The 13,899-nt window shown below is 45.3% G+C and overlaps 1 protein-coding gene across 1 annotated transcript in view; it reads left to right on the top strand.

Moving 5' to 3' along the window:
- LOC146820975 (E3 ubiquitin-protein ligase RNF146-B-like) overlaps positions 1-13,694 on the top strand; it is a 48,142-nt gene extending 34,448 nt beyond the window's left edge. The window contains exon 2 of the mRNA XM_085611869.1: positions 10,340-13,694. Within this exon, the coding sequence (XP_085467995.1) occupies positions 10,341-11,396 (1,056 nt within the window). The 5' untranslated portion in view covers position 10,340 and the 3' untranslated portion in view covers positions 11,397-13,694. The remainder of the gene's footprint in view (positions 1-10,339) is intronic.
- The last annotated feature ends 205 nt before the right edge of the window (positions 13,695-13,899 follow it).

Here is a 13,899-nt window from a genome sequence, read left to right as displayed (position 1 = left end):
ATTGTCCTCTAGATGGAAACCAAATGTCTGAAGCTGAACAACAACCAGATTGAAATCGTGATCTTCAGGAAGAGCACTTCATGGTGGGACTCCATCTGGTGTCCAACAGAGCTAGGACCAACACCCATGCCAGCAGTCATGGGTTTTTCATTGACCGCAAACTCAACATAACTGCCCAAGTCCACACCTTCGCCGCCTAATGCTTCCATATCCTGAAGATGCTGAGGCAGATTTTCAAATGGCTCCCAATCAGTACCCAGAAAACTGTCTCGCGCACACACACACACACCCTTGTCACAAGGAATTCAGACTACAGGAACATCCTAAATACCGGAATCAACAAAAAACTCACTACATAGCTGCAGACCCTTCAGAACTCGGCAGCCAGGATCACTCTCAGCTTCCTATGCTGCACTCTTCTCATACCACATCTGAAGGAGCTGACAAACGAGCACAATGAAAAATGTCCTAGCTACCGTAATGGAAAGTTTCAATTCTATTAAGGACACAGAGGCGAGGATTAGGCTTTTCCTTTCTCCGCTTTTATTGACAGCAGCCTTTTATCAAAGTACAAAACACTGGAACAAACTACATTTCCCATGGTACATTGGGAGAATCAAAGAAAATATTCTATCCAATCAGTACGCCTCTGCTTATATAACGGTCCCCGCAGACGCTCCTCTTTCTTCCTGCGAACACAGCTGTGAATATTATTCTTGTTTAGTGGACTCCGATCCTGGAAAGATGCACAAGGAGTAATTTGAGGCACTCGCTTCTACGCGAGTCGGTACGCCATTTCAATTACAGAACATCATAAAAAGGAGCATAACCATCATTTGAAAATTTTTGTGCAATCATCAATCGGAACGATAATTCAACTTGCATACAATTATTTACTGCATCACTAAAAACCTTAAGATCTGACTCTTACTGTGGGTGGGAGCCAGTCCCTGGCTAGACGGGTGGGCTAATCCTCGCCTCCGTATACTTAATAGAATTGAAACTTTCCGGTACAGTAGCTAGGAATTTTTTCATTCTATGGCAGGACCCAGAGGCGAGGATTAGGCTAGTTCAAGGTTCCCAAACATTTTGGACCCGTGCCTCCCTTGACCCATTGCCCGTGGCTCCCCACTGTTACATTTTACGGAGGGTGGGGGGGATAAGCCCAGCCATGGGAGTGCTTGCATTTTTCTCTCTGAAAATAATTGGGATGAAGCTGATGAAGGTTTTATAATCCTATACGCAGGGTGTATTTTTAATATTACTAAGGCGGCACCTCTAATAAAATATTCCTAGCTACACTTCCTTGCCCATGCCTTTTTTTGAGTACCCTCTCAAACTTTTTTTATCCCATTTACAGTGCTAGATAGCATCACTATGCATGTAGGCCCCATTGCTAAAGTGTTTCTGCGCTTGAAGAATATTTGCATGCACTTCCATTTCTACCCATGTCATATGTGCCGATATACCTGTCTCAGCATGGTGACTCATTTTTTAAACTACATGCAGCTTTATTTTTTATCTCTCATCCCTAAAATTGCCTTCAAATCAATGCAAGTAAAAGTCCTCCTTTTTTTTTTATAGTCTCTCTTTCTTGCTTCCAAATGTTGGCATTATGCGGTATATGGTGTTTTACTTCACTAAGCTCAAGGAGAGAGCAGGCCTGTCTGGAAATGTGTGTATACTGAAAGAAATGTGTACTGGAAGTACCTATGGTTCAAGTACAAATGTCAATATTTAATAATACTTAGTGTGTTTAATCGACAGGACAACTGTACTTTTCCTGATAACTTGCATTGGTGTAAAATGCGTTTTGAAAAAAATGAAACCATTAACCAGTCTAACAAAATAAATCCAGCATCTTCCGCTTACTTTGGAAGCGTTGGAACGTGGGGATCCAGTGAAATATGGAGGTCATCTCCCTCGACATGCCATCAATTAAGCACTACGTTTACAGCTTTAGGCATGTCACTTAGAAATCATCGACATCATGCGTTTAAGTCTAATTAGTTTTAACTGAAGCCAACAGACTCTTCAACATTAAATGCATTAAAGTGCTTGGTGCACGGCTCCCCTGGCTAGGTTTGATGGCTCCCCAGGGAGCCACGGCTCACAGTTTGGGAACCACTGGGCTATTTTAATGCTGGTTCGCCACTACGGTTGCCAGGGATGAGACCGGTTTGAAGTAAAACCGTTTAAAAGTGAAGTCGGAAGACCAGTCTGCTGCATTGAGAATATCCTCTAATCGAGCCCCAAGGGAGAAGGCCTTAGAAGCCATGGCTCCTCTGACTGAGTGGGTGCCAAACTGGGAGGTATTGATCCCCGCTTTCAGCATTACCCATTTAATGCATCTGGCAATCGTAGGGGAGGAAACCGCTCTGTGAGGCTTGGACAAAGCGATTAACAGTTTTCTGTCCCCATGGAGGTGAAGCTTGTCCGTGACCGTTTCCTACATTTTAAGGGTCCGGACCATAAATAGTTTTGACATGCTTTGAAATTCTGGATAAGAGACCACTCTAGAGTTGCATTTTGTTCTTAAAGAAATGTGAAAAGTTAACCTATGTGGAGTGAAAATCGTACCTGTAATATCCAAAGCCTGCACGTCAGATACCCTGCAATAGGATATGAGGCAAAGCAGCATTGCAAATTTTGCTGATAGTTATTTCCTGGGCAAATACCTATTGGAAGGCCAGGAGATTAATAAATTAAGAACTTTATTCACGTCCCACAGCACAGACTATCTAGGTTCCGGGGGAAAAGATAATCTAATAACCCTTAGGAATTTGCATTCCCACGGGTGTTCTCCCACCGGGCGGTCATTTATGAGAAGGTGTCCCGCTGAGATTGCTGAATGAAAGGTGTTAACGGACCTGTATGCTAATCCCTGTGAGGCCATGTGTGGTAAAAAATTCAAGATGTTTACAACCTCTGTCCCCACGGGATCCATTTGGCGTTGGGGACACGAGCATACCCATCTTGACCAAGCCTATTTGTATTGTCTGGTGGTACCATCTGCCCACGCCTTGGCGAGGAGTGAGGCAGACTCCGCTGAAATTCCCGGGACTTTCCATCGTTCCCGGTAATCCTCCATGCCATTAGCCGGAGGGATCCTGCCAGTATCGGGGTATGAAGATTGCCCTGAGGATCTCTCCGGAGATCTGGGTCCAGGGGTAGAGGGATTGAAAAATCCGAGGAAAGTTCCATCACTGGATACCAGGCTTTTGACCTCCAGACTATAGTGATCACAACCAGATCCGCCCCTTGTCTGCGCACTTGGGCCGACAGTCGCGTTATCATGGTAAATGGAGGGAAAGCATAGGCCAGTTTCAGGGTCCCGTCCTGGAGGAAAGCATCCGTCGCTACTGCCAAGGGGTCTGGTCTCCAGCTGCAGAACCTCTCCACCTAAAAGTCTAGGTGGGAGGCAAAGAGAGCCATTGAGAATGAGCCCCAACGTTCCTGAAGCCACTGGAAGACTAAGGGGTTCAGTTGCCACAAGCTGACATCCCTCCAGTGACGGGAGTGCCAATCCACTATCTGGTTGGGTTGGCCTGGAAGGTGTTTCGTCGTCAGGGATATGTGATTGGACAAACAGTATTCCCGCAGAGTCCAGGCAAGGTGCGACAGGGCCTTTGAGCGAGTACCCCCGAGATGATTGACATAACGGACCGCCTCTACATTGTCCATCTTCAGAAGGACTGTGCACTGGACCTTGTCCTTCGGCCAGCACCTGGCATCAGTTCTAGGCAGTTGATATGAAGGGCTTGTTCTTCAGAAGACCATTTTCCTCCAGTAGATAACTCACTGCAGTGAGCGCCCCACCCCGAGCTGCTGGCGTTGGAGTCGATCACCAGGTCTGGTTAGGTGACATTCCAGGCCTCCATATTGAAGATCCACCACTTGAATTCCTCCTTCGCTTCCGCCGAGAGTGGGCCCCGTTAGGAGTAGGATAAACCCTTCCGGAGGTGCATTATCTTTAGGTGTTTGTGGAGGCGGGTAGTGGAGGGGTCCCACTAATATCACTTGAATGGAAGCCGAGAACAGGCCCATTATGCGGGCCAGTTGTCTTAGAGTGATCTGAGGGTTGGTCAGGGTTCTCCTTGGCTCGTGTCTGATTTTGGACAATTTTTGGGAAGGGAGGCTTAGGGTCACCTCTACAGAGTTGATAAAGAAACCTAGAAACTGAATGGATTGAGCCGGGTTCAGAGTGGACTTGTGCGTGTTGTTCATGAAGCGTAGGGACTCTAAAAAGTTTTATGACCATCTGCAATTAGAGGGTGAGTGCACGAGGGCATTGATTCATAAGGAGAATATCACCGAGATAGACAATCAGTCGCACTCCTTGTGCCCATAGGAACTCTGCCACAGGTCTCATCAGCTTGGTAAAACACCAAGGGGCAGACGAGAGTCCGAAAGGAAGGGAGGTAAATTTGAATACATGGGGTCCCCACTGGAATTGCAGAAAGTGCCTGTGGGGTGGAAAAAATCAGCACGCTCGGGTAGGCATCTTTTAAATCTAAACAGACCATCCAATCCGAGCTCTGCATAAGATCCCCGAGGAGGTAAATGCCCTCCATTTTGAAGTGATGATATAGGAGCCACACATTGAACTCCTTTAAGTTGATCACCGGACGCTAGCCTCTGTCCCTCTTCTCTACTAGGAAGAGATTGCTCAGGAACCCGGGGGGGGGGGGGAGGACTGGGGTCTGGAGGTGGGGACAATAGCTTCGTTCTCCAAGAGATCTGCTATCTCTAAGTCGATCAGGGCCTGCTGATCCCTTGGGAAGACCAGGGGTCATGGGTTTGGACGTGGGTCCCATAGAACTCAATGTGAAACCCTTGGACTGTTTGAAGGACCCACAGTTCTGCTGGAACAATGCCAAACAACCCCGAAGCCAGAGGTTTTTCATCCCTTCGGTTCTCACCTTGTGAATTGTTTTGGCCCCTGTGGCCACCCCTGCCACCTCTGCAACTGGTGTTGTTTGGTTTGGTCTGGTCTGGTAGAAGTTCCCGAATTTACTGGAGTCTTGATATTGTACCCGGCGGGATTCTCCTCCTCGGCTGGCAGAGGCAAAAACACACAGGTTTAATATTATTTTAATGGAGGTTTGGGCCTTATCTAGGGAATTAAATGTATTAACAAACTTTCCCAGTCCCTGGATAAAAGGGTCTCTAAAAAGGTTGCCTTGGGCGACCATGCCTGCCTCAGAGGTGGAAAGATCCCCCAGTTTGGGGTCGATCTTGATGCGCAAGGATCTGCGCCGCTCGGTAGAGATCATGCAGTTGGCGTTCCCCAAGAAGATTATTGCCCGCTGAGCCCAGCTAGACAAGGCTTCAGGGCAGATCAGCAAACCGGAGACCTTCGCGTCCTCCGCCATGTCCATTATTTTGGCCAAAGGACCTGCTATGTCCAGTAGCTTGTCTTGACAAGATCGCCAGGACCTGTCGATGCCCTTTTTGGGGTCGCGGCCGAATTTGGCGAGGAAGGTGGCCATATCTGTATCTATTTCCGGGGTTAGGGCCACCTACACCTCCAAAGACAGCTGCAGGCTATCCGCCTTGAGACAGTTCCTTACCTCCTTATCCAAGGGCTTCCTAAGCCTGCTAGCCATGTAGGAGGAAACCTTTGGGGCCGGGAACCATTCCACCGACCACGGATGCAGTAGGTCATCTGGATCTAGTTGGTCTGCTGCCATGACCGGGTTTAGGACTGCTGGTACTGAGTCGGGAACGGGTTAGGCCCCCAGGGTCTGGCTGCTCCCCGTCACTGTCAGAAGTATTTGGGGAGTCATCCCTGTCCCCTGGAGTACCTTGGGGGGATGATACTGGGGGTTTCTCAAGAGCACCCTGACCTGACGGTTCTTGAATGGGCTGGGCATCCATAAACGTCTTTTTCAGGCGCTCAAAAGCATCCAGATCTACCTCTGACCCCTCCGTGCGCTTACGTTTATCTGAGTTGGGCTTGGTGTGGTTGCCTGGAGGTAAAGGGACTCAAGACCCTGACACGTCTTCCCTCTAGTTGAGGGTTTTTAGCATTGGGCTTGCAATGCCATGAGTCTCTTCTCCAGGGGGGCCACCATCTGTGATACAGCCTTCGTTATGCAGGCATCCATTACCTCGCAAAAGTGATTGATTGGGAGGTAAGTAACTTCCTTCTCTTCAATGTACTCTTCACCCTCAAAGCTCTCCATTGGTATAGCTTGAGTCAGTGGGGCAAGCTGGCTAGGTGGAACCTAATGTATGACCCTCTGACAGGGTTTAACGGTCAAAAGGGTGTAGTTGTGGGACTTACTCCCTTTATTTTCCGGGGAAGAAAAGTAATCTGCCTGGGACTGTCCCACTAGCGTGTATTAATTATCTTACCCGAATACGGGTGTCTGTCTCCAGGCAGGCGCTCACTTTCACGCATCAAGAATGCTGTCTAGCAGGGCAGATTTTCCCTTAACAAGCGGCAGACAGATGCAACATCGAGAAAGTTAGAGGCCAATGACCTCAGAAAACCTTCCTCCGTGTCAGTTTCCTGCGCTGGCCGTGCGCGAGCGTTCATTTGAAGAGAATGACTGCGCAGTAGCTATGTGAGGCTCCCGCAGTCCCTGAAATAGTGAAACGTTAGCAATTCACCAACAAAACAATCCAGTACGTGGTACAAGGCGTGATTAAGCCGCGAGGGTGAAATTCCTTAGTAAAACACCAGAAATACTGTACAAACTATGCACAATAATGGAAACAGAGAGGACTTATCTGGATGCTGCTGGAGTAGCGAAGAAAGACAAAGAAGGAGCATCTGCGGGGACCGTTATACAAGCAGAGGCGTCCTGATTGGGAGAATCAAAGAGAAAAACAGTCTATCCAATGTACCATGGGAAATGTAGTTTGTTTCAATGTTTTGTACTTTGATAAAAGGCTGCTGTGAATAAAAGTGGAGAAAGGAAAAGCCTAATCCTGGCCTCCGGGTCCTGCCATAGAATTCAATCTCCTGTAACCACACTAACCCCGGGGAGGTCCTGGGGGAGGGAACTAGAGGCGCGGGGCACTAGGAGCAGGCCAGCCTCCACCATAAAATGTTCATCACAAATGGGGCCGCTCCTAGTCTAGTGACCGAGGTGCTCGAAGACTAAATTGTGAGTGTGGACATCTCACAAAAAGTGAAGGACTGGCCTCACACACCACCAGGTGTCATGCTTCATCATCGGCAGTCCTCGCCCTCTAGAAACTCGGTTTGGTAGAGGGCGTGCATACACCCGACGACAGGGATGCACTTCTAAACTAAGTGTGGGCCTGTGAAGAGTGAGTGAGATTTAACAACCATTATAGTTACCAAATTATATTTTTAATGTGACTGGCAGCTATATGATATTAAAAACAAGTGAACGGTGCAATGGGGAAAATGTACTGTCCCCTCACCGTAGTGGGTGCCGTCAACATGTTTCTGCCGTGTGGCCCAGTTGGGTCCGTAGCATTCATCAGGACCTAAAACAAGTGGGCTCCGTTCTTACCAACTTCGTGGTGAGTAGGTACCACTTGGTGAGCTGACCTGTGTCACACTCCACCGTAGAATGGCTCACGTTAAGCCCTAGGACAAGAACCTACATGCCCCATGGGAGGAGGAGGGAAGGAAGACCCCTGTAGTCAGACTTTCCTCAAGGTGCGTCTCCCGTGATTGTACCAAGGTGTATCCTCCTCCACTCACAATTTAGTCGTAGAGCACCTCGGTCACTAGACTAGGAGCGGCCCCATTTGTGTTGAACATAGAATTCAATCTCCCCACCCCCACTTCCAAGGCATTACATACCATTGGCCCAGCATACCTAAGCAATCACATTTGCATATATAAATCTTCCAGATACATCCGTACTCCGACTTGCAGACATCCCACACATATGGAAAACCGGATCAAGGGGTCGAGCCTACTCCTACATCACTCCTAAAGTGTGAAACAACCTTCCGCTACACATAAGAGCTGCCTTCTCATTTCTCGAATTCCGTAAGAAGCTGAAGACCTGGCTAGACTCGCACTTGCTTGAGCGCAATCGGAGTGCTGATCAGAGTAAGTATATGGTCTCAACCATTGTCTTTGCAGAAAGAAAATTCTTAGAAAACCAGATATTACACAAAAGCCTTGTGCAGGTAGTGTTGAGGAGACCTATCACTTGACTGACTATAATGGCCAGTTCTCTACTGTCCAGATAGACACCGCCTTGTGTCTGTTCAGCAACAAATTCTTCCTATGATCCTTACTGTCCTCTACTCGGGTGGGCAGTGATCCTTGAATAAAAGATATGTACTGTATATGCCACTGGGGTGTCAGCTTATACCGAATCTGGGAGCTGTTGCTTGAATCCAAGTCAATATGCCCCAAACGTTTGGTAGAAATACTTTCTGAAAATGCATGGGTTTTTTTCCAGGCTTTCTACAACTCCATGACCATCAGGGGAGAGGGGGGTTAATCTTGTTTGCATATTGGGCTCCAGAAAACTCTCTGACCAGGCAGGTACTGTAGCTGGGGGTCTTCTCTTCAACAAAGGAGCTAGCACAGATTGTTTAATGGCACATGGACATTGCTTCAGGGACTTTCAGTCCTTCCGGTGTGTTTGTTTATGAAACGGCTAGCAGCAGAGATTTGACAATGGTGTGGTGACTTATCTGGAAACTCATTACCAGGATATGGCATTCCAGGTCAGAAAGTGGCAAGCATTCGCCCTTGGCCTATATGACTGGTTTGAAAACCTTGTGAGGGGCCTAGATAAGAGTTCATGAATGCCCATTAGACTAAAGCAACCCAGTCCAATTGAACACCTCCCTCTTGCTAATTCTCAAGCGGAATGACTTCAGAACCCGTTTTATATCAAAAGTAGATCATTTCAGACCCCCATCACCATCAGGCAACAACAGCAGTATGCTACCAGCTGATTCAACCCTTCATTCGCATAACCAAGTAAAAAGCAGTCTGCCCTTAAAGATTACATCAAGGTCATCACAACTGCTTGAAACACCTTTTTACAATTTTCACAACCCTTGCAATTGCCTCAGTCTGACTGCAAGGGAGCTAGAAGGTATTCACTTTGGAAAATATCAGATTGATAAAGCTGCTTTGTAAATTAAATTTATGGCACTTACTGGGTCTTCTACTAGGAGATAATTGGTGTCTGTGCTGGGCTTGTGTTAATTGAGAGCACTATTGAGCTTTCTATTGGCAGTTCTAGGGTAGCTTCACTTTACTGGAGTCTAAGTCGACCTGAGACATGTTATGGATACTTTGCTCTAGTCCACCCATTGCCAGCTGGAAGTTTCTTGCTCAGTGACGAGTGGGTATCTGATTTTTGGTGCTGAGAGTTCTGCAGATTATGTACTGATTGCTTACACACCTCTTATGATGGTAAAATGTCCTCTGGCTGTTACAGGTTGCCTAGGTCTGATGTTGCTTGTTGTGTGGCATCTTTAAGCTGTGTTGGTGTATATTAGATTTTGTCTTTCGGATGTTTGTGCATGATGTACCTTGGTTGCAATTGATGGGGTGATGTGGCACTCAATTAGATGGCATCCATTGCATCTTGGATACTTTGTCTAATTGTGGTGTTGGATATATGTGGGTGTAATTGGCAGGTGATTTGGATTTCTTCTGTTGGAATTATCTAGATGGTGTAAATGTAGCTAGAGGGGCTATGTAGTGCTGTGTACGTTTTTATCACAAAAGTGTGCACCGTTAATCCATGTGGTGGCCTGAGCAGAGCCTGTGCAACGTTTCAAACGTCGAAAATACGGTCGACTGCTGCAGATATAAGTCATATGAATAAAACTGTACCCTGTCAACAGAAGCCATTACATTGGTTATTTCATTCTAGAAGTTGTGCTTTTAACTTTTGGCTAATATCCATTTTCGCATAACGCCCATTCTCGCATAACGTCATGTGAACAAGTCAATGCATTGTTTCGCCTTTACTCAAACAATAGGCAGTGTTCATGAAAAAGTGTTTAGCAACCTTGCTGCATGCCCTTCGTGGGCGAGCTGAAGCTGTAAACTACTTTCTGTTTTGTGTTAATAAAATGCTATTGCTTAGTGAATATGGGAACCTGTATTGTTTATTGCCAAATCCTGTCGTGTAGGATAAGTATATGCTAACGTATTTATGTTGAGAGCAACGGTGTTAGTCTTTTAGTGGAATGCATATTGATTATATGTGCATTTGTGGTTTTCAACAAAAGATGTTGTTTCCTGTGCAGCAATTGTGATCGGATCTTTGCTTTGTGTTTTAAAAAAAATGTTTATAGCTCTTTTGCGTGTGAAATGAACATTACATTCATTGGCACTTAATACCTATTTTTTCCTTATCGTTTTACATAGGATGTCTGGTTTTGGAGAAATTGATCATTCTGTTATGCTTCCCACGAGCAAGAAACTTGTTGAGCCATGTTCAAATGCAGCTGCTTCTCTGACAGTTCCTGAATGTGCCATTTGCCTCCAAACGTGTGTGCACCCAGTCTGTTTGCCATGCAAACATGTCTTTTGCTACCTGTGTGTGAAGGGAGCTTCCTGGCTTGGAAAGCGATGTGCCCTGTGCCGCCAAGAGATTCCTGAGGACTTCCTTGACAAACCAACCTTACTGTCTCCAGAGGATCTGAAAACAGCAAGTAGAGGGAATGGAGAGCACACATGGTATTATGAGGGCAGGAATGGATGGTGGCAGTACGATGAGCGCACAAGCAGAGAGCTAGAAGACGCCTTTACAAAAGGCAAAAAGCACACAGAAATGTTGATTGCTGGGTTTTTGTACGTGGCAGATCTAGAAAACATGGTACAGTTCCGGCGCAATGAACATGGCAGGCGACGCAAAATCAAGAGGGACATAACAGACATCCCAAAGAAGGGAGTTGCTGGTCTCCGTTTAGACTGTGATTCTGCATCTCTCAATTTACCAAGAGAAAATTTGGCTGATGGCGCAGACAGTTCAGTTGCACAGGGAGCCATATCCGCACAGCCAGTGCAGGCTGCATCTACTGGCCGGCCCTTGACATCCTTCGGGGGACAGCCTACAAGTCCAGTAACTCCACCTGTTGATGCAAGCACCTCCTTCGAGACATCGTTTGCAAACTTGCAAATAAATTCTGAGGGACTACCCTCCCCGAATAACAGAGGTGAAGCTGAAGAGGGCAGACATCTGTTTTCTGACAGGATACTGCCTTCTGATATTTCTCAGGAGGAAACTGAATCTGATGATAGTAGTGATAGTGAGGATATATCAGCTCACCTTCAGCTGCACATGTCATCAACACAACAGAGACTATTATCTTCAGATGCAAACCCAACAGTGCAAGATAGAGGTGGCACAAGTGGTGGGCAAGCAAGGGGCAGCGTAAGATCTAGAAGACCAGATGGCGAGTGCACAGTGACTGAGGTCTAAGTGTTGGACTTGCAGAAGGAAATCTTGTTGAATTGCCTACACTTAATAGCATTGCACTCAACTAGCTGTGTTTTGTAAAGGGATAAGAGCATGCCCTTTGACTAAATGATTCGCCTGTTTCCAGCTAGAAGGCTATTTAAATTTAAGACACTTGAAGTAGCTATTTCCTGCTTTCTTAATGTCTTTCATGTTTCGACCTACTTGGTACTCCCATAACCCAAGTATTTTTTCTTAATGTATCCATCCCTGCATGTACACTGACCGCCTCGTTATCGGACTGTTGAGTGTGTCTTAATTCATTCTGCATGGGTTGGTATATGAAAGGACCACTTAAAGCATATGGCAGTGTGCAGTATTTGTGAGCCGGGTAGATGATAACATTAATATGAGTCATAGATGTGAGTTTGGAATAATGACGTGTTTAATAGGCAAGTGATACCCATTTTTATTCAATTCTACTGGCAGCAAACACTGTACATATCTAAATGAAAAAGATTTCTGTGTTTTGCTGCAAATCTTTGTCTAACTCCTCTTCGTGGCCCTGTATTTTTTGCATATGTTTTAAAGTCTTAACCCTGTACAGGGGTGTGGAATTTAATAAAATATCTACTTGTCCATGGGGCAGGTTGCTTCATAAATCGACTTGTCCTGTAACAAGATCCACTTGTACATTTGGTGCCATGTAGTCCGGTGACAAATTATGGCAGCAATCTCATTATATAAGAGTTCTGATATAGTCTTTCTGATTATGCCATGGCTCACGCCATAGTAGTGTTTGAATACTTGCAATCCCCTTATGTTGCCAGATTTCCGCAGATCTACATACTGGGGCTGAAGGAAGTGGTAAGCAATAGTTCCAGGGTTAGAATGCCCTTTTGAGTCTGTGCAAACCTACTAACTTGGATGTTTTAAGTGTTTTCAACAACTCTTCTCTAATCTTTTCCCATATTGAGAAAGGTTGGAAATGTACTCCTGACAATGGCAGACATAAAACTTCTTCCAGGGTTGGGAAAAAAGTGGTTGCAGGGAAAGTGAACTTGCAAACACTCAGATTTTCGCATGAGCAAATCTACATATGAACATTTGCTCATGCTAAAATGCAGTTCACAAATATTTTCTAGGAGTACTATTTCTTGTCCTACTTCTGTAAATTCTTGGGAATTCACGAAAGCCGTATAGCTGCACTTAATGCAAGGACATATGCCATGGGTGCACTTTTGAGATTTTCTTTAATAATTGGGCCCCTAATTTGGTCTGGCGTTGACCATGACCTTTTGTGCTTATTAAAATTCTGTCTCTCTTTCTGTATCGCCTGGCTTCACTGCGAGTGACAGCATTCTGCTGTTTCACAAGGAGCATATCGGCACACAAAATAGTTTTGTTCAGTGCCAGTAACTACTGTGGCAGTGTGTGCTTTTTGAGACAAAAAACTTTTTTGCTAATGTCTGTTATAATGGTGAGGGCCCAGCAGTTCCCACACCAATAAAGTTTTACAAAAACCATGCCAAAACAATTCACACATTGACAAAACTAAAACGCTGACCACCAATTTCAGACCTACTGACTTTTCCAATGCTTGTTTATTTTTGTTTTCCATAGTCTTATTGAAACTGGTTACACTGATTTTCCCTTATGAATATTTTTGGGAAATACTAGCATGCATCAGCACATGTTACTAAATGATGCTGCAAAGAAATGGTACCTGAAATTTTACAGTAGTTTAGCTAGATGGTTTTTTTCCTGCTTTCATTTTTTTACGAACATTTTATTTTGAAAGCAAAGAATCATATATCTTTATTTCAAGCTTCTGCAAATATTTGCATCAAATCAGAGAGCATTCTGGGAGCATTATACATAGTCTCATATTGCTAAACCTTGAAAAAGTGTGTGCACATTTTTATACTGGAACCACTGAGTAGTGCAGTCAGAGTATATTTACTTAGAGCGCTCACCCTAATAATAAAGGCTTTCAATTAATGACCCATAAATACAAGTTTGAAAAGCATTAACATATGGAATAAAATATTACCTTAACCGCAGACAGTGCCCTTCCCTGATCCATAATGTGGTACTGCAAACTGGCAGCCAAAGGGTTTGTGCTGCAGGGGGTTGGGCCTACTTGTCCCAAGGACAAAATACAATATGAAAACTTGTTGCCCTTGACCCCAAACAATATGTCCTGGGCGTCGGGCCATAGGAATTCCACATCCCTGCCTGTATGTTTTTCTTTCAGGTGTTTCCTTAAGTCTTGGTTTGATACAAGATTTTTAACTTAATAAAGACTTCATTTTGTCAGCAGTGTGGTGTGTTTTTCCTTTTGAGTACGTGTATGATGGTAACTGTCAGGACTCACGGTAGGTTTCCTCCTTATTTAACTCTGGCCACCATTTCCCCCTCACAAACCCATCAAAAAGTATTCGATCCCTGGAGTTGGAGAGCAAGTTGGCATCGTAGAAATTTCAACATGGCCGCTAACATTCCAACACAGCTGCAGCATATCGCT

This window comes from Triturus cristatus, chromosome 6 (assembly GCF_964204655.1).
Source record: "Triturus cristatus chromosome 6, aTriCri1.1, whole genome shotgun sequence".
In the NCBI taxonomy this organism is placed as follows: Eukaryota; Metazoa; Chordata; class Amphibia; order Caudata; family Salamandridae; genus Triturus; species Triturus cristatus.
Note: the sequence above shows the minus strand (reverse complement) of the source record. Positions and strands in the feature narration are given on the sequence as shown.